Source organism: Phodopus roborovskii, unplaced genomic scaffold (genome assembly GCF_943737965.1).
Source record: "Phodopus roborovskii unplaced genomic scaffold, PHOROB, whole genome shotgun sequence".
Lineage (NCBI taxonomy): Eukaryota > Metazoa > Chordata > Mammalia > Rodentia > Cricetidae > Phodopus > Phodopus roborovskii.
In genome coordinates, this window is record NW_026125537.1 from 2,594,932 (window position 1) to 2,615,871 (window position 20,940).

General features: G+C 44.1%; 1 protein-coding gene across 3 annotated transcripts in view; it reads left to right on the forward strand.

The window, feature by feature from the left end:
* The window catches only part of Arhgef3 (Rho guanine nucleotide exchange factor 3), a 277,071-nt gene that overhangs the window by 192,978 nt on the left and 63,153 nt on the right, over window positions 1-20,940 (forward strand). Inside the window, exon 1 of one of the 3 annotated variants that reach the window (XM_051176747.1) lies at window positions 17,995-18,241. The exons of the other annotated variants lie outside the window; for them this stretch is intronic. Within the exon in view, the coding sequence (XP_051032704.1) occupies window positions 18,149-18,241 (93 nt within the window). The 5' untranslated portion in view covers window positions 17,995-18,148. Of the gene's footprint in view, window positions 1-17,994; window positions 18,242-20,940 lie in introns of those variants that run through there. 3 annotated transcript variants of the gene reach the window in all.

Below are 20,940 nucleotides of genomic sequence, written 5' to 3' on the forward strand. Positions count from 1 at the left end.
ACCACACCTTTACACTTTTAACTATAAAACAACAAACCCAAACGGCTGTAACTGGGAGACATTTCTTTCACATAACCGTGATCACTCTGTTTCTCCCCTGCAAAGTCTTCTCGTGTATATTCATGGGCAGCCTCCTGCACCCTCGTTCTTTTTGGCTTATATTAAGACTTCACATTTCCCCATATTGCTTGACATCATATGTGCACTTGTTAATGTTCACAGTGTTCACCCAGTGGATGTCCTGTCATTTAGGTATATATTGCTTGTCACCTGCCACTGGGATTTCAGAGCCATTGTCACAGGACTCTGAAGCCATCCCAGCTTGGATTTCCTGCTCTACCTCACCCTAACAACCTTGGGATTTCTTCCTTCCTGCCATGGCAGCGATAATACTCCTCAGAGTGTTATTTAGAGGAGACTAATGGGTAGAAACATTTAATACAGTTCTTGAAGTATAGTGTGTGTCCTGTACTTACAGCCAGTCTGTTATTTTGAATTTGTCATTATTTAGATCATAGTATACTGATAATCTTTCTATCCTTTGCAGTAGTAGTGTTTGTAGTAAATTCACAACTGTAATCACATTCCACCAAGATATCTGTGAACTTATTTTGGTGGACTTTGACATTTGTTGACATCACAGTAGTTTCTACCATCTGTTCTTTACAATTGTAAATGTACTTGCTGTCTTTATGGTACCCTCACCAGGTCTGCCCAGAAGTTATCATTTTCTGTGTTGGGTAATTTAGTGCATTAAATGTGAGCCTTGTGATCTACTCACATTAGAACACTAGTGAGAATAATATAATTAACAGCCCACTCATCCACCATCCAGCTGGTGTAATCACTGACCTCTACCCACACTTTGCTTTGAGGAATTTCAGAGCAAACCCCTGTGGCATGCCACTTCCTTCCCTGGTCCAGTGATGTACACCTCAACCTCATGAGGACCTTTTCTGTTTTCACACAAGCCATTGTGTATTATCACACAAAGTAAGAGGGATGCCCTCCTTCAGCCCGCCTTCATAAGACCTACCACACTTCCCACACTTGATTGGGACCTCATATTAGGCAGTATGAAAGAATGAATCCAAGAGGTTGGATCCCACCATGGCTCAGTCATTTTTTATGTTGCTATCCTAAAAATCTTTTCCATCCCCTTCTTTTCTTTCTTACTACTGACTTGCTGGGAAAGCTGGGTCATTCTTATAAAATGGGTCCTGTGTTAAGAGTCAGGGTTTTCTCACAGTCAGATTTAACATTTTCTCTAAGCCCTGTTTTTTTCAACATGGTGAGTATCTCTGGATTGTAGCATAAACTGTTTGGAGGGGGTGGTACTTCTTTCTAGTTGGTCCTCAAGGAATCTTAGATTTCAATGTGACTGTTGTCCCCAGATAGTAGGAAAATGACATGGAGACTGCTCTCAGTTAAACTATTAGAGGTTAAGTGTAAGATTAAGGAATGACATTGTTCTATGAGTAATCCAGCTATAGTCAGCCCTGGCTGCAGAAGTCCCTTTCTTGAACTAGTTACCTGAGAACATCTTCTAGAGATTCAGGTGGAGAGATGACCTGAAAGGTTACATGGCTGTGGAACTGGAATGCTCATTATGCTGATAAATCCCCAAGTGTTGTTTAAGCTTGTTGAAAATGAACTTTGGATCAAGGCCTCCAACCCAGGAGAAAAAAACAAAAACAAAAACAAAACAAACAAACAAACAAAAAAAACCTTCCTTATCCTGAAGTAGGCTGGCCCCTAATCCCTAATTGTAACAAGAAGAGAAGAGCAAATAGCTAAGAGTATTCAAACATTGTCCTTGAGAACAAGTAGAAGGCAAACCACTTGCAATGGGGGTTGCTGTTTATCTCATAGCAATGCCTGAGTGGGGAGAGAAGATGGAGACTCACCCAGGGAGAGGGCCCTCTCTACCTGTGACTTTGAGCTGGAAACTCTAGCTACCTGGCCTGATGGGGTGGGACTTCCCCAGTCTGTTGCAAAAGCTGGATACTTTGAGTGCCATGTCTTCTATCTGAAGCTTCTCTCTGCCTTATACGACTATTTATCCTTTTATTTTTGCTTGCTATCCACTCAGTCAGCTAGTCATTCAAAACTGAAAGTGTTACTGTCATAGGTGATTCTCTGGCCCCTACAGGACAAGGATGACAAATGACTTTGAGAGATGCCACTTGGTGGAATGTGATTAGTAAGTGGTAGCAATAAGCCCTGTCAGCACTCAGGGGAGCCATGTCCTTGGGCTCAGGTGATCTGGAAAACACATATTAGGAAAACATAGTCTGCAATTTCAATAGTGGGTGCTCTTTTTAAAACACAGAGAAGCCTGAGGGATGGGCTACATGAACTTTTTTTTTCTTTTGTCCTGGCCCCAGTACCCTCACAGATGCTAAACATAGGCTCTACTACTTAAAAGTCAGCCAGAAAGTCCAGTTATGTTGACATCCCCTTGGACATGTCTTCTGAGACCTCCTCTGAAGTCTTTTTTTTTTTTTTTTTTTTAACATATCAATTTCTCTGATGTCCTTTTATTCAATAAATAGTTATTGAGCATCTCTTCTGCGGGGGTTATTTTGTGGCCTGGGGTGGTGTGGCTCATTCAGCAGCCCAGTTTGATGGTGATTATCAGCTGGAAGTCCTGGGTTAGTCTTGGGCTCTGCTCTCAAAAAGGAAGTTTCTTATCACCTGTGTTTCCAGATAGAGATGCTGGCAAGTCTGAGGATGTCACTTTTCCTTTGGAGGGGGGAGACTTCTCTGTTTAAATGGGGGAGGGGTTCTGTCTTCCTCTGTCTCTCATCCTCTCTCTCTCTTCCTATGTTTTCCTTTGAATTCAACTTTCTTTGTATACAATACTTATCATATGTAGAGAATTCAAAGATACACAACATACAGAAGTGCGTGTGTGTGTGTGTGTGTGTGTGTGTGTGTGTTTCTTCTTTTTTCTTTCTTGTGGAAATACTGTATCCTTTGAGCTCTAAGGACTAAGCTGGAAACTCATGAAACAATATTTGCCATGACCCTGGGCAAAGATCTGATGAAACACGAATTCTTCAGCTTCCAGACGGCTCACCTTTGTTCAGACGCCAAGCGTGTGGGACACAGTGGAGGGTGAGCTTTACCTGTGGTTATCCCTCTGGAAGAGGAGGGGTGCTGTTCATAAACAGAGAATGGGTCTTGAGGCAGAAAATGGCTTATGGCAGAGTAGGTGGCTTCAAATGAAAGGAATTGCTAGCATTCTTGACATATCTACCACACAGCTTCTACAGCCGACCCACAGCTGTCAGTTCAATTCAGGTCTGCATTTCCTTTGAATTCAGTTTCTCACAGCAACTATTGAGTACTTGTTGTATGTGATGCTAATCATTCGAAGGGGGAGGAGTTTGCTTCCTTCCCCATTATCTCCTACTTCTCTACCCCAGAGCATCCCAAATAGGATATCCTATTTGGGATAAGTATATCCATTGTGGCTGCTTTGCATACAACTTTTTAAACAAGCCCCCCCTCCCACCTTGTCTCCCTTAACTAGCCCTCTAAGTCTCAATTCTCTTGCTGTTATATAAAACCCAACAGAATTTCAGAATTTTCAGTGGAATGAACTGAGATTCCCCCTGGTTCTGCTTGCTAATGAGTGCATTCAGCTCTTCCCCTTCCTTAGCCCCCTTTTGTTCTTAACCCCTGGATATAAAGTGTGATTAATTGTTCACAAGACTTGGATTGAAAAACTTTAATCCAGTACATTCTGTTTGATCACAACAGGGCCCAGGAAATTAAAATGATTTGTCCACAGCCACCAGAGTCTGGGGGTAAATGGGGACTTTGTGGCCCTTTCTATAAAGCTATCTGCCTGTGTGGTAGGCACACCTATCTTCTTGCTGCATGGTTAAGGCCATCTGCATTGGAGACAGAGTTCTGATATGGCTACCTAGGGCTCTGTGTCTTTGAGTGAGTTGCTTAAACTTTTCCAACATCTGTACTCTTGCCTATAAAATAGGGCTAGTATTAGGTGTATTGTGCACACCTATAATCCTAGGCAGGAAGACTGCAAGTTTGAGACCAACCTAAGTTATACAATGAACAGGGCAGAGTCCTCTTCAACAGGTTCTGCTTATCCCAGGTATGGCATAGAGCACCTACCATTATTACCTATAAGATGTGAACTCTGTAAATCACAATGGTGACTTATTTTCCATACACAGGTAACTCAAACCTGTTGCATCCCTCCATTTTATGAACAAGAATTCAGTATGAAATTGTGGGGTGGGGCTTGTGGCAGACATGCTCTTAGCAGTCTTTGAGTGTCAATGTCTGGCTGGTTTGGGTTTCAGCTCTGAGAATGTCCTTTCCTCTGTTGGGGTCCCCTTTCTGCTCTGTGCTACTCCAGTAAGCCCACTGCTGTTTATGGAATTAGCACTGTGTGTCAGCCCCCCAACCTGGTCCCTCCCTAACCTTCACCTCCACTCTTTGAAGTCAGGGCAATTATACTCTAATTGCAGTTGGGAAAACTAAAGCTCGAACAGACTAGCTTGATGGGTGGAGATATTTTGGTGATGGGTTGTGGAAGGTGCTCACGTGGTTGGTATGAGACTCGGTGACCCTAGCCTTTGTGTAAACAACTAATGGGGACTTGAATGTCCCTCTCACCCTGAGGCTGACCAGCCAGGAAAACTGGGGAACAGAGAACTGGGTTCAACTGAAGTCAGCATGGAAATGTAGAACCAGTATTTGAGCCTTGGGCTCCTGGCTCTTTTCTGACGCTCTTTCAATCGTTTTGCACAGGTTTGGTTCTTTGACCTCAGCATCACTAGCTGTAACATCAAGTTGCCCTGCAAACTATTGGTACTCCCTTTCATAGCTGGGAACTTGCAGTTCTGGGGAGGAAAGCACTTGAATTTGAACCCCAGCTCTACCACTGTGTGACTTTTGGTTGCTTGAATTTCCTGTGTCTTGGTTTCTAATGCTAAATACTCCTGGGAGTGTTGTGAGGTTTATGTGAAATATAAAATCAAAGACCAGCACCCGACACCGACCCCAATCAGCTGTCAGCATTGTCCATTGTGTTCTTGTCACTTTGCCAGCCTTGAGCAAGAGAATAATGATGCTTGCCCTGGGTAGCTGCTATCTTCTTGGGGGGGGGACTTTTATTGTTAAAGATAATGAACTTTAGGACTTATTGAGAAATTCTAGTTTCATTTGTTATTTATAGAGACTATTTAGAAATTGCTCCTATGTGACCGGAAGATATCTCTATTTGTGAAGTTCTTGCTTCACATGCATGATGATCTGAATTCTGTTCCCAAAACTCATGTTAAAAAGCTGGGTATTGCCAGGGGATGGCATGAGCCATGGTGTGTGTGTGTGTGTGTGTGTGTGTGTGTGTGTGTGTGTGTGTGTGACTCATGCCTTTAATCCCAGCACTCGGGAGGAGAGGCAGGAGGATCTCTGCGAGTTTGAGGCCAGCCTGGTCTACAAAGCTAGTTCTAGTTCAGAGCTACACAGAGAAACCCTGTTTCAAAAAAGAAAAAAAAAAAAAAAAAAAAAAAAAAAAAGAAGGAAAGAAAGAAAAAGGAAAAAGCTTGTTATGGTAATGTGAGAGGCAGAGAGACAGGAGGATCCCCAAGGCCTCCTGGCCATTCAGCCTAACCTAATAAGCAGGCTCCAAACCGGCGAGAGACCCTGTCTCAAAAAACAAGGTGCCTGAGGAGGAATGGCGCCTGAGGTTGTCCACTGGCCTCCACATGTTCACGAATATATGTGTATACATACACATAAGCACACATATAAACATCAGTGTCAGTATTTTGTGCCAGAAGCATAGCTCTGGGTTGCCAGTGGTCCTTGGCCTCATAGCCAAGGCTCTCCTGTGTTCCATCCAGAGCAGAACTAACCAGGCTCCTTCAACTGAAGAGTAGTTATTACTGGAGGAAATTTGTGAGGCAGTAGGTCCACTGAAGGAATGGGGAGCTGTCACAGCTGAAGCAGGCCTGTAGGAAGAAGACAGGGAAGGAGTCAATGCTGTTGCACAGATAACGCCAGTACTGTACAGCCAAGCGCTTATTTTAAGTGACAGTGGTATATTTTAGGCCAGCTGTATCCTACTTGCAGTGTCGTCTCCATTTTTCTCCTAATGGATTTCCTCTCCGTTTGGACCTCTTGCTTATGAGGCTTTTTGCTATGAAAGGCCCCTGTGTGCTGGTTTGTATTTTGTCAACTTACACAAGCTAGAGCCATCTGGGAAGAGTGAGCCTCAACTGAGAAAATTCCTTCTTCCACCAGACCAGCCCATAGGAGAGTCTGTAGGGCAATTTCTTGGTTAATTATTGATGTGGGAGATCCCAGCATCAATGGTAGATGGTTCTGGATTGTATAGGAAAACAGGCTGAGCAAGCCAGGAAACAGCAATCTTCCATGGCCTCTGCTTCAGTTTCTGCCTCTAGCTTCCTGCCCTGACTTCTCTTCAAGATGGACTGTGAGGAGTATGAAGCCCTTTCCTCTGCAGATCACTTCATATGCCATCCCTGACTGAGAAAGCCAGCGCTTCATTTTCTGATGAACTCTTAGGAACTATTGCTGTACTGAACTAACCTGAAGGATGGACTGCCTGTGCCAAGTGTGCTGCTCTGAGGTGAAGGTGCTCCACCAGCAGGAGACAACGACATCATTAGTCTGGCGTGAAAATTGTAATCATTTCCCTCTATCTCACTTTATCATAACATCCAAGAAGCTACAACTGGGGTCATGTGACTTCCCAAGGTCATCTAGCAAAGTGAACAGTAGAGTCAGAAAGAGCCCTGTATATTAGTTAGCATTTTGTCACTATAACCAAGATACCCAAGAGAGCAACAGATAGGAGGTCTTATTTCAACTGGGTTTCAGAGGGTTCAGTCTGACATGGTGGGGAGGATGAGGTCATGCAGAGAAGTTCACACTGTGCTGGGAGCAGAGGAACTGGGGAATTCCCACACCCCTCTAGCTTCTTCCTCTCTCTCTCTCTCTCTCTCTCTCTCTCTCTCTCTCTCTCTCTCTCTCTCTCTCTCTCTGTATTTTGTTTGGACCCCTAGCCCATCAGATGGCACTACCCACATTCTCCATAGGATGTCTCCCCTCAGCTAATCCTCCCTGGAAACGGTATCATCTATCTTGTAGGTACTTCTTAATCTGGTCAAGTTGACAATGACCATTAACTGCCACAGCCCCTTTGTCTCCCAGTTTGTTATTACACTGCTTCTTTCCTCTGTCCAACATTCAAGTCAGTATTTGCAATCATGAAGTTAAAGAATTAATACTTTCAAAAGGAAGGATGGGCAAATGCCTACATCTGCCACCCCCCCCACTTCATTGAGAAAGGGGGAGTGGGGTGAATTGTTTATCATTTTTCCTTACTGTATGTCTAGAATATGGGCATATATATTTCTCCTTGTTAAATCATTCATGGGTCTTTATCTTATTAAAACCTTGAAACTGGCCTAGCAAGATGGCTCAGTGGGTAAAGGCACCTGCCACCAAGTCTAATGATGTGATTTCATCCACAGGACTCATGTTAGTTGTCCTTTGACCTCTACATGGACTCATGGTGTATGTGTACCCATATAGAACACACACATACACCCCACACAATAAATAAAGTAAAACATCACAGTTTTATAGGTGATTAGACTAAGGTTTGGAATTTATGGATTAAATTCTCCAAAGCCTATTGCTGTCAAATGAAAACTCGGTATTTGATTCCAGGCTTCTCATCTGTGGGCTTGTATATTTCTTTTGTTGTAGCAGGAACTGAAGGAAAACGTGTTGAAATTTTCACAAAGAAAGTTTTGATATAGGACTTGGCAAGTATCTCAATGTTAGCACTTGCTTAGTTCTGGGCTTTATCCTCAGCATAGCAAGAGGGTGGGAGTTGGGTAACGGGCAGGGGGACAAGTGTTGCTATAGAGCCAAGGTAGAAAAAAACACTTTTAGTCTTCACAATGTACCATCACCAAGCAAAACACTTATAACTGTTCTTTAGATTCTGAAGCAGACTGAATGTTCTGACTTTGTGACTTTGTAATTTAACCTTCCCTGTTAAAAGTTCCTTTAGGGTATAAGAATGGATCGAGGGAAAGAAGCCTCAGGTATCTCTGCTTCCAGATGGTACAGATGATTGGCCTCCTCGGCCAGGTAGGAGGAGAAAGTTGGCTCCTCTCCACTGAGCTCCTCACTGGAGATGAGGCTAAGTTTAGGAAAGATGCCAGATGGGTGGAGATGAAAGAGGGAGGAAAGGGATGTGGTGTTTGGAGCTCATGACTCAGGAAACGTGATGGCACCTCCTTTCGGGGTGGCATGGGGCACGCATGTAGGAAAGAATATGAGCTATTGTTGTGCATTTTTTTCTAATGGGTGGGTTGTTTTTATAAAGTTTTATGATCAGGAAACTGATGCAGAATGCTGATCCCTTTGGTTTTTTGTTCTGCAAGCATAATTTTTGTATTTTTGAACTTTGATGACAGGCATTTCCTTTAAAACTTCTGGGGGTAAAGTGTAACAAGACACCCCAAATTGCTTCCTAACAGCAGAATCTAAATTAGAAGCTGTAGTTTCTGATCTTTTCGATAACCCCACAGGACAAATCTCTCCCCAATGAAGGGAGGATAGTTCTTTCAGTAACTGAGGTGGTCTAACAAATGTAATCCCTTTTAAAACATTCTAGAAAATGTGCCTAACATGTGGAAAACCTCTAGCGTCCATTAAAATGGGGCCTGTTGTGGCAATGAAAATACAGATCTGATTGCTCCCCTCCCTGAATCATAAAAACCCAGCCTCCTCTGCTCTTCTTTCTCCTGGAAGATGATTTCATCCTCAAGTACGTGGTCCTATCTGTTGTGCCTTGGAAAGCACTAAGCCAGTGCTTGGGCTTCTGGCTGCCAACTTTGGAGATGTTAAAAGCCTGTTTGGTGGCCGCAGGGCATTAATTCATTGCCTACCTTGTAAAAGTTGTGTCTTACTGCATTTTCCTGGCACCAGAGAAATCCCTGGACCTACTATTGCACTTAGGTTTTCTGAGCCTGCAGGCAGCTCGGGGTTATTAAAGTTCAAAAAAGAAGCCACATAATGTTGGCTCTACAATTTCAATTCTCTTACCTCTTTTCCTCCTTCCTCCCACTCACTGACTGACGAGTTTGGCTGTCTCTAGGAGAGTTTTCTTTAGGAATGTGGTCCCTGGTAGTTCGACTATGCTTAGGTGTCCCCCACCCATGTGTGTATGGGCAGCACTAATTGGACTCTGGGTTATTTGAAAAGGAATAGCATGAAGTTGGGAGGGGGACATGAAGTTGGATCTAGAAGGAGTCAGAGAGAGGGGGATATGATCGAAATTATTATTCACATGTATTACATTCTCAATAAATAAAAAAGTACTAATAAAAAGTTATGAAGGGGGCATGAGGATAGGCGAAATCCAGGAGGAGTTGGGGAAATGATGAATATGATCAAAATATATTATATGCATATATGAAAGTCTCAAAGAATACGCTTTTTAAAATGTAAGATAGCATCTCACTCACTACTTACCTCTGGCTGACCCAAAAGTTACTATGTAGACCAGGCTAACCTCAAACTCACTGAGTTCTGCCAGCCCCTGACTCCTGAGTACTGGTATTAAAAGCCCATGCCCCCATGCCTAGCCATAAAAATATTATTTAAAAAATATTAGAGGCTGGAGAGGTGGCTCAGCAGTTAAGAACTTGTACTGCTCTTCCAGCGCCCACTTCAGGGGGCTCACAATACCTCTGGCCTCCTCATTTGCTTGCACTCTGTGTAATACCCACAACACACAGATAAACATACATACATGCATGCATATAATTAAAAACATTAATTTTTTAAAAGAAACTAATTCTGTTACTTTGTGGGTTGGGGGTGGGTGGGGGAGCCCTCTAGATTTACTTCTTCCATGACATCTCTGACCAGTCCTATTTCAATTTATTTTCCACTTCATTGTTTGATAAGTGCCAGCATGGTCAAGAGAACCCAAACTGATATGATTTACAATATAGGTAAAATCTGTGACCCCCTCCTCCACCCCACACATAGACCTGACTGTGGTAAAAAAAACAGTGGAGATAAAAGATATGTTGAGGGCTGGAGAGATGACTCAGCGGTTAAGAGCATTGACTGCTTTTCTGGAGGTCCTGAGTTCAACTCCCAGCAACCACATGTTGGCTCACAACCATCTGTAATGAGGTCTGGTGACTTCTAGCATGCAGGCATATATGCAGGCAAAACACTGTGTACATAATGAATAAATATTTTTAAAAAAAATCTGATAGAGGAATATTTGGGTGAGAGAGGTACTTGGTACTTCGGAGGAGACAAAGTGAGGGTTATCTAGCCTGTGGGGGTCACAGATAGCCTTGATTGAGAGTTAACAAGGCAAAACCATCCAGCATTTGTATCGATGATGCCAGTGTGAACAAGCAGACGATACCACCATCAACGAGAACTAAGTCATGGCTGGCACTTTTCTGCTCATCCTTTTGTTGTCAAACTTTTAATTTGATCAGGACTGTGGAGACATGGGAACTGTGTTTGGTTTGCTGAGCTTGGGCTTGCATGTCAGCTGGGATAAATAGCAAATCAATCAGGAGGGAGGCGGCTTGGCTGATAGAGAGCTTGCCTATCATGCAGGAAGCCGTTGGTTCATACCCCAGGGCAGCATAAACAAGACGTGGTGGCACAGGCATGTGATCCCAGAATTTAGGAGGCAGGGGTGGGAGGAACAAGAGTTCAAGGTCATCTTCAACTACATAATGAGTTTTAAAGCAGCCTGGCTTTGTGAGTGTCTGCTACAAAAATACAATAAAATCATAAAAGCCAGAAGCTCTCTTTACTCAGCTCCTACTTGGCTGAAGTGCTCAGTTCACCCACCCCCTTCAAGTCCCTGCAAAGCTCTCACTACGCCCAAAGCACCAGGGACATTTCAGCTTCTGGGCCCATTGCAGCTCTGAAGTACACCAGCCAATTTCTGCTCCCACCAGATGAGACACATACTTGCCAAGAGTCCCTGAACCAGTTCTTTCTGGTTGGACTAGTTCTATAATTAAGGTCTTCTACAGAACAACCCCCCCCCCCACACACACACATACACACACACACACACCCGCCCCAGGTCTTTGTGCAGGTAAACATCTCAAGCCAACAGCCTTCCTTTCATTCTCTACAGCTAATTTTTTAAAAACTTAAATGCAGTTGTGCCTCTTGGCTATGAAGATAAGTGTGTTTTTATTTGGAGCCCTGGATACCAGATTGTAAATCCAATCCCAAGTGTCAGAACATGCCTCCTGGTGGGTGGCTTTGCTGGGAGCTTAGTTGAAGTGTGGACTTGCACATTTTTCATTGTATACCTTATGCACCTATATGTAGACAGCAGGTTGCCTGGCACTCTCTAGATCCCCAGTGCATGATAGTTTTCATGCACCAATAAATAGTTTTCTTTGCCCACTCTGGATTTTGATGCTGTAACATTAGGCTAAGCATCCCCAGATACTTGTGAACAAAGATCTGTGATTAGAGCCCCGCTTGATAGCAAGTGAGGAAGGGGAATCCTGGGGAGCCAGTTCACTGTTCTGATTTATAACATATTATCACTCAAACATGCTCTTTGACAGTGTTGATGAAAAATACAAATATCTAAGCTCCTCTGCCAAAGATACCAGTTCAGTGGACCCCAAATGGAACCCAGGCATTCCACTTCAAGCAATGTAAGGAAATATTGCTCTTGACTGCTCAGATGTCAAATGTCCAGTGTAGGCCCAATGACACGAGCACTGTTGTGTGTCATTATTCACATTTGCTCTCACTTTTTTTTTTTTTTTTTTGCATGTGTCTGGTGTGTGTGTACATGTATGTGTATGCAGAGGCCAGAGGTTGGTGTCATTCATCACTTTACTTCCTGAAGCGGGTTCTCTCATTTGAACCAGGAGTCCCCTGGCTTGTGCTGGGACCCACTGTCTCTGCCTAAGCACTGGCGGTACAGGTGGCCACCATGGTTGCCCAGACTCTTATGTGGATGCTAAGGATCTGAACTCCAGTCCTGTGCTTGTGTGGCAGATGCTTTAATTACTCAGCCACCTTCCCAGCCCATGCCCTCACACTTCTCTGGTACTGCAGTGTGCCATACAAAGGATCACATTGTATTCTTTAGTAAATTATTTCTCTTTCTTTTGTTGTTTTTAAATTTTATTTATTTTATTTATTTTTTCTGGGGGGGGGTCATGGTTTTATTTCTCTGTGTAGCAGCTCTGGCTGTCCTGGAACTCACTCTGTAGAGCAGGCTGGCCTTGAACTCACAGAGATCCACCTCTGCCCCCCTGAGTGCTGGAACTAAAGGTGTGCATTACCATGCCTGGCTCACTATGCTCTCCTAATACAGTTTAATGGTGACATTGTTGGCACTTTGGGTACACTCATTCTTTGTTAGGAGGGTACACATGCATTGTCATTACCAGCATCCCAGTTTCTACCACTAGATGCCAATGAACTCTGGCATCTTCCAGAGAACATTTTAAATTGCATTTATTTGGGAATGGTGATACATGCTTGTAATGCCAGCACTTTGGAGGCTAAGGCAGGAGGATTGCTGTGAATTGAAATCAGCCTGGGTTACAGGGTGAGTTCCAGGCCAGCCTGGGCTCCTAAATAAGACTCTATCAAAACAAAACAAACAGTATGTAGACATTGCCAAAAGTGGCCAAGAGACAGAATCATCTCTGTTGCTCTGATAAACCAGTGGACCAGAGGACAAGAAATGCAGATGTTATGGCATATTGATGCAGTCAAATTTTATAAAACTTTACTATAACTCTTTTTTATTTTGACATAATGGTTGACAATCCACAGAATTAGTTCAATCAAGGAAAAAGTTTTTGTTGTGGAATATTAATTTACAATGTGCTACGTTAGTTTATGCTGTGGAACATTTGTTTAATGATGCAAAGATGTGATGCATTCATTTATGTTACATTTGTTTAACTCTGTGAAGCTGTGTTACTTTGCCTATCTAAAACACCTGATTGGCCTAATAAAGAGCTGAACAGCCAATAGCTAGGCAGGATAGGGATAGGCAGAGTTGCCAGACAGAACAAATAGGAGGAGAAATCTGGGAAGAGGATCCAGGAGCTAGAAAAGGAAAAAGAAAAGGACTATAGGGGCCAGCCACACAACAAGTCAGGGAGTAAGAAGTAAAGAAAGATAGGCAAAAGATAGACGGGATAATTTAAGAAAAGCTGGCAAGAAACAAGCCTGGCTAAGGCTGGGCATTCATAAGTAAGAAAAAGTCTCTGTGTATTTATTTGGGAGCTGGGTGACAGCCCCCCCCCCCCCCCGAAAGAGCCACCAAGTAAAATAAAACAACCAACAACAGGTTTTGGGTTTTGTTTGTTGGTTATTATTGTTTTAAATTAATTGACTTTTTAAAGGCTTGTTCCTGAAAACAAAACATTTTAGACAATGCAAGAAATAAGTCTTCCAGCTGTAGAGTACCCAGAGTTGGATTTTTACTTGGAGCCAGCAGGCTCATCCCCAGGCAGGAGGAATTACCAATGTGAGTGACTTTGATGCAACTGTATGTACCATTGCTGTTTGTGTGGAGTACATCACTGCCCTGATTCCACAGAATTCTCTGCTTTCTCCTCCTCCTTCTTCCCACCAAGACTGAAGTTGAAGAAACGAGAGGGAGCTTGATCATTAACTGGGACCATCGCCCAAAAGAAAGGGGAGGGGAGAGATGTTGGAACATGTGAGTGTCCAACATGTACTTGCGTGACTCTGTCTGGTTAGCCAGCAGAAGATGTGGCTACAGGTGCCAGGGAAGGCACAGAGGTTTGCATGGTGGGAGACTGAGTCTTGGCAGACAGGCTTCTTTTGTGATGCATAACTTGCCACAGAGGTTTCATCTGAAAGGCCCTGTATGAAATTGGGCCATATCTATTGAGTAAATACCTGCCCAGCAGGGACGCTTCAGAATGGGAAGAAAACCAGAGGAACAGTAGCTAATCAAGGAAACACTCAATGAATATTTGGTGAATGAGTGAATTACTCTCATCCATAAGTGAACCTTTAAGAAATAAAAAATTTTAACCCTGATATTCAGGGCAGTGCTGATAGGATAGAGCATGGTCCTGCTGGCAGGGATGGTCACAGCCACTTTAGCCTCTGAGGTTTTAGCCCCATGATGGGTCTGTTCTTAGTGGGTGGATGGGTTCCTAATCACACCCAATCATCTGCTAGGTTAAAAAGGGCTAATCACCAGTAGTGTGCATGGCTGCAGGGTCCCAACCCCTCAGCAGCACAAATGACCTGCACAGTACAAACGAGACCACAGCTTTGTGCTTGGCATTGTTCCTGGAAATGCAGAACAGGCTTCTTGATTCCAGTCTCCAGGCTCCTGGCTCCAGAAGAATACTGCCTGTCTGTGAAACATTTTATAAGATTATAACTGGTTGTGCTGAAGGAGGAGCTCTGAAAGGTGTTTTGTGCTGTTGCTTTTAGGAAAGCTGCTGTTAGGCAGTATTGTTCCTAAACTGTAAACACACACACACACACACACACACACACACACACACACACACACAGGAGGGGTGTGGAACACTGCAGCTGCTCAGCTGGGCTGGTCTAGCCTCCCTCAAAATCAGATTCTAGCCTGGCTTCTGTGCCTCTCATAGGGTGGCCTGTTGGCAAACAGCCTTTGGTCACTCACACCCCTACTTAGAATCTCAGACAGTTTGCCCAAATCCCCAGTCAGCAAATGATGAAGGGGGCTGGGGGGAGCCTGAAACCTGTAAACAAGGCAGAAATTGCAAAGGATGAAACACTCTTCAAAATTGAATGTCCTGTGGACCACATACATAGCTTATATGTCATATCCCAAATTGCTGGCCTAGTCTATGGGCTTTATTGTAACGTGTGTGTGTGTGTGTGTGTGTGTGTGTGTGTGTGTGTTACATATGAATCTTTAATATATATATACATATACATATACATATACATATACATATACATATACATATACATATATATATATATATATATATATATATATATATGTCATCCAGTCTGTGAGAACCTGGAAGAATCAGAACCCAGGGACCCTGGAGCTCATTTTGGAGCTTAGCCCGTTTTGTGGTAGTTATTGGTTACACCTATTAGCAAATTCTCTCTTTCTCCCTCCATCCTTCTTTCCATCCCTAGAGGAATAGAAAACAACAGCAACATGTTTGCTGCATGTATGTTATTCACTGATTTTTTAAGAAAGGCAAAAAAAAAATCTTAAGAGAAAATGAAATGTATATGGTAGGTTTCTTATATGATTATTATTTGCTGTACAGTAATTAAACTTGGGGCTCAATTTCTCTCCCCCTGTGTGTGTGTGTGTGTGTGTGTGTGTGTGTGTGTGTGTGTGTGTGTTCTCATGGGTGTGGGTGTCAGTGGAGGCCAGAAACCAGATTCTCTGTAGTGTTGGGGCTGAGAATTAAACTTGGGTCCCTCTAAAGAGAAGCAGACACTTTAACTGCTGGGCTAGCTCTGCAGTTCTCCTCCCACCATTTCTAAGGGTTTATTTACTATCACCCTGTGTTTTTGGTGTCACTATGCCTGGTCATCCTAAGAACATTTTTTAAAAAGCATCCCCGACAGCTGGTGGTGACTACACCTTTAATCCTAGCACTCAGGAGGCAGAGGCAGGAGAATCTCTGTGAGTTTGAGGCAAGCCTGGTCTACAGAGTGAGTTCTAGGATAGCCAGGGCTACACAGAGAATTCCTTTCTTGAAAAACAAACAAAAATTTTAAAAAGCACCCCAATTCCAGGGCTGTGGGAATTTGTTGGGGTAACTCCCCACCAAGTGCTGTTAAGTATGTTTTCCAACTGGGGAACAAAGCCCAGAAAACTTCACTAGGGATCAAAACTCATTCCCAGATAAGCTGTTGATGCCCATGTCTTGTGTTGAGATTGTCAGTGAGCCCTGGAAGAGCATCGAAAGGAAAAGGATAGGCCCAGGGTGCTTTGGCTCTGGGACACGTCACTGCCCCTAGGCCTGGTTTGGTTGGCTGTCCTTGGAGATGGGATTCCTTCAGCCCTGCACTACTCTTGGCCAAGCGTGTGGGTAATATGAATGTGTGGCAACACTCGCCTTCAGTGCAACTCAGGCTGAAAAGATTGAATAGAAAGGTCAACAGGGAAAACCAGCAATTGTAGCATGCTCTTTTCCTACCACTTTCTTCCTTTTGCTTCAGGTTCTACACTTGGGAAGAAAATTCAGTCTCAATCAGAACCCACTCATTTAGGAGCCCTGTTTACGAATAAGATTCTTTCTGCATCCAAAGGCAGTCAGTCTCTTTGCCCTATTCAGGCAAGAAGATGGGTGGGTTTGGTGCCAGGATGTGGGTTTGGTACCTGAGATGGAAGGTCTACATGTTAAGCAGTTTCCTGCCAGGAAAGTAGGAATTGGTGGTTTCAGACCTCATCTGGAAAGAGGGTCTAAATTTCTCCATCACACTGTCTCCCTCTCATCCAAGAAGCAAGAGGAAGAGTTGGTACCTCCCTGTACCAACACCTTATGTATCTGTGCCTTTTTCACGACTATGGAAAGACACATAGTGAAGTTTATAAGAAATGTAATGTGTGCTCTGAGGAAATTATAAGTTTAAGAAAGTTAACCTTTTCTTTTCTGAGTGACAGGTGAACTGAAAAACATTAGCTGTGACTTTAAAGTCCCTTTATCCATTAATTCTAACCCTTTCTTATCCTGGATATTTCTCCTCTGCCATCAGGAACAGTGTAAGCTTGCTGCAGATTCTTCCAGACATTCAATGTTGTTGGCCTCCAACATCTTTCTAGAAAATACAGAGGGAAAAAAGTACTCTTTTTGTAGATGTGCTTTTAACGCAAATGGCATTGTATGGCTTTGTTCCACATTGTTATATTTCAGATGCTGGGAACTGAACTCAGGACCTCACCCTTGCTAACTCTCCTACCAGCCCTTTGCAATTATTCCCAAACCGAGGCCAGTATAAAGGAGATCTTTCAGGTCCTCACGCATTGACCCATCTCCTTTGTGATTGCTATGGGGTAGTATTTATTCTATAGTGAGCAAAGTTTACTTAAGCTCTCCCAACTAAGAATGTTACCATTGTTTCTAGTTTTGTTTTTTACTGGCGTGGGCAGGGCTGCAGCAACGACTTTGTAATTGCTTCTTGGGCATTTACAATGTCTACACTTTCCCAGAAAAGATCCCCAAAGGCGTGGACTTGACTTTAGACTGGAAACAGACAGAATCAGTCAGCGTGGGTGTACCTGCGAATTGCTGGAGGGGACTCCGTGCTCGTGGTGGAAAGGATTTGCCTCTCGGCTGTGAAGGCTGGTTACACATGCTTTTATTCAGAACTCAGTGAAATGCCCACTTAAAATGGGTGCATTCTACTGTTTGGGCTGCTTTTACCCCAATAACGTTTATTTTAAAAAAAAGTCTTCAGGACTATGAAGAGAGACCCTGCCCCCCCCCTACTCAAAAAAGAGCGGGATGGGTGGTGGCACACACCTTTAATCACAGCACTCGGAAGGCTTAGGCAGGCGGATCTCTGTGAGTTCAAGACCAGCCTGATCTACAGAGCAAGTTCCAGGACAGACTCCAAAGCTACAGAGAAACCATGTCTCGAAAAACTAATAATAATAAAAATGATGATGATGATGATGTACTGTCTATCTTGGGACTTAAGCCTTCTACAGGCCCTTTGGCTCTATTGGCGTTTGCCGGGGTCCCGGCCTTCTCCGGTCTAGCGGCTTGGTGCGCATATTCCCTGAGGTCCCAAAGCTGGCAAAACCGCCGGAGCCACCCGAGGTATCTGCAAGTTCGCACCTGGCGCTCCTAGGAGGACCAGGGTGGGCCTCTCTAGCCCCGCCCACTCGCCCGCCCTCCGCGGGCGTGCCCTGAAGAGGCCCCTCCCCTCCCGCTGGAGCCCTAGCGTCCGGTCCACAGTGCTGGAAGCAGCTGTGGGTGTCCGCGTCGCCGCTGCCGGCACCGTGGAGCTCGGGCCCTCTTTCACCCGGGATTTTTGTTGTCGCCTGGCGCCAGCTGTGACATCCCAAAGGGCAGGCCCGGCAGCCGCCATGGTGGCCAAAGATTACCCCTTCTACCTCACTGTCAAGAGGGCGAACTGCAGCTTGGAGGCGCCCCTGGGCAGCGGGGCGGCCAAGGACGAGGTAGGACGCGCCCTTCGCCACCTGCGCCTCCCGGCCCCTCCGACCCTTACCCTGTGTAGCGCTCGCTTTCTTCCCGTCTTCCCTGCGTGCTGTGTTTCTTCCGATTGCCACTTCAAGTGTTTCCCTCCGAGGTCTTCTCTGCGAGTCCCCTCTCCCTGCGACTCTTCCTCCCTGCGCCCGGGACCCGCAGCTCCTCGCCGCTGCCTCTGTCCGGCCGAGTCAGCATCTCTGTCCAGACACCTACTCCTGACCTGCCAGGAAGGCCTGGGTGTCAGCAAAGGGACAGCCAGTAAAGCAATGTCTGCCCCTCCCCGGCCAGGGATGAGGGAGGGAGGGAGAGAGAGAGAGCCTTAAGTTCTTGGAGACCGGTTCAGACTACCAACCAGATAAGACACACTTGGTTTCGCAGCTATTTAAGAGCAAGGGCTGGACGGTCCACTTTTACCTGTCACATATAACCAATAAAGGAGGCTGGGGGAAGGTGTCTTTCATCTTGGGTCTTAGCTAAATGAGTAATTGAGGACCTCCTTCGTGACTGCTGAAATACTGGAAATACTGCACGCGGTTCCCTTCCTGGGGACTTCGTTAGGTACCTGCCTCCCCCCACCTGCGCCCCCCCCCCCAATGTGTCTTGTCTCTGGCAAATCACTGACTGCCCTTTGAAGTTAGTTAGGTTCAGCTGGAGGAGAAGGCGAGCCTCATTTTTCAGAGGTTTGGAGAAGGCAGTTCCTTTGTCAGATTCCAGCTTTTCTGTGGTGGGGTCCATAGGACCAGAGCATCGTGTGTGTGTGTGTGTGTGTGTGTGTGTGTGTGTGTGTGTGTGTGTGTGTGTGAGAGAGAGAGAGAGAGAGAGAGAGAGAGAGAGAGAGAGAGAGAGAGAGAGAGAGAGAGAGTTTCCCACTCTCCTTCTCAGTCTGAGAACAAGACCAGGGTGGGCTGTGGAGCTGAAGGCTGCTGTCTTGATTGAGTTCCACCTACTTGGCATACACAGGTCTGCTCAGTGTGTGCACTTGACTCACTGAATTATGTGTAGGTGGGGAGGGGTCTTAGCATCAGAGATTCATTTCCTCCTACAAGATCACCCCCACCCTACCCCCAACAGGACTCCAGTAGGCTCTGGTTATAGTCCCGTGTGTGTGTGTGTGTGTGTGTGTGTGTGTGTGTGTGTGTGTGTGTGTGTGTGTGAGTACAGGCTATAAAGCTCTTCTTTCCCTGACTCAGTTGAACGTTTTTAGAGTTTTTAGTCATATCGGCTTTGGAAGTGTAGTGGGTTCTCATGTGTTTGGATGGAATGGCACCTTCATGGAGTTCAGGTTATTCAAGGATGGATATGAGTTTTCAACAGCAGTGGGGGCTAATGGTTCCTCAGCCTACTGGAAGGAGAAAAAGCAAAAAACCAATTTGGTTAATAAATTAAAGTGGGCCAAAGAAAACAATAGTTAAAATGATTGTGAATTCTGACCAGTTTTTTTTTTTTTTTCTATCTCTTTGTTCTGTGTTTGGGGGTTCTTTGGTAAAGGCTTAACTAAATCTGCCTGCTTATTCATTCCTTGTTAGTCATAGTCTTGTTGACTAGGCTGTAAAAATTCATGAACTGTTATGATAATTTTCTTCATTACTAGTTGGATCCACAAAATCAAATATGCTTTAGTTTCCCTTTGTGAGGATGTGCTTGTGTAAAAACAAGGATGGGAGATGAATGTTTTATGGAATAGTTGGTAAATATTTTGCAGGTATCACCATTGACTTTCATTATTACAATTATTTTTGTCATAATAAAAGTACATTTTGCACAAATTGAAGCAGATATATGTGCCTCCAACTTCCTTGGTCAGGTATAAATCACTTCCTAATAGTGAAGATAAGGCATAGTTAGTAAAAAGAAACCTAAGTAATTTTGGGGGGAAGTTTTCTTGTTCCAGTCAGCACAAAAGGCTAACTCTGTAGACCATACTTCTTGCAAGCTGTGGACTAAAATATATTTTCTGCCGATAGGTGTCGCTAGTATTTGGAAATGTCTTAAAAATGAATTCACTTATTGTCTTTACAAAATAGTTCTATAATTGTTTATAAAGAAAGAAGATAATTGATTGTTAGGTCCAATTAAAGTTTATTTTTGTAGAGTTTTTTATTTGAAAAAAATAACAAAAGGAAACGGGTCTATGTGAAGGCCTTCTTGGGTTGATAAGAACTCGCTGACCTTCAGTGGTGCTTGTGGCTGAGCACCTATACCTGGTACAATTGTGTGGCGACAGTTCTTCTTGAGCCCCTGACCATGTGTGCAGCATGGTACCAGCCAGTTCCTGTTAGGACTCAGTCACCAGGAGGTGATGGCCACTTAACAGAAAGGTGGTGATGGTGGAGGGCAGGCTTTGATGCTCACCACATGCCATATACCTGGGTAAAATGATGCAGACACTTCTCTTAAAAGCAAATAATAAAATTTCTTTTTAGGATTTAACTTAAATGCTCCTTTTTTTATTTCAATGGCATAAAAATTATATATATTTAAATTTTTTCTTTAAAAGACCTATTTTAAACTTTAAAAAATATGCATAGGTCATGATAGCACATTCTGATATTTTGTATAAAATACTGCTTCTTTTTATTGTTGTTGTTGTTGTTTGAGACAGGGTTTCTTTGTGTAGTCTTGGCTGTCCTGGACCTTGATTTGTAGACCAGGCTGGCCTCAAACTGGC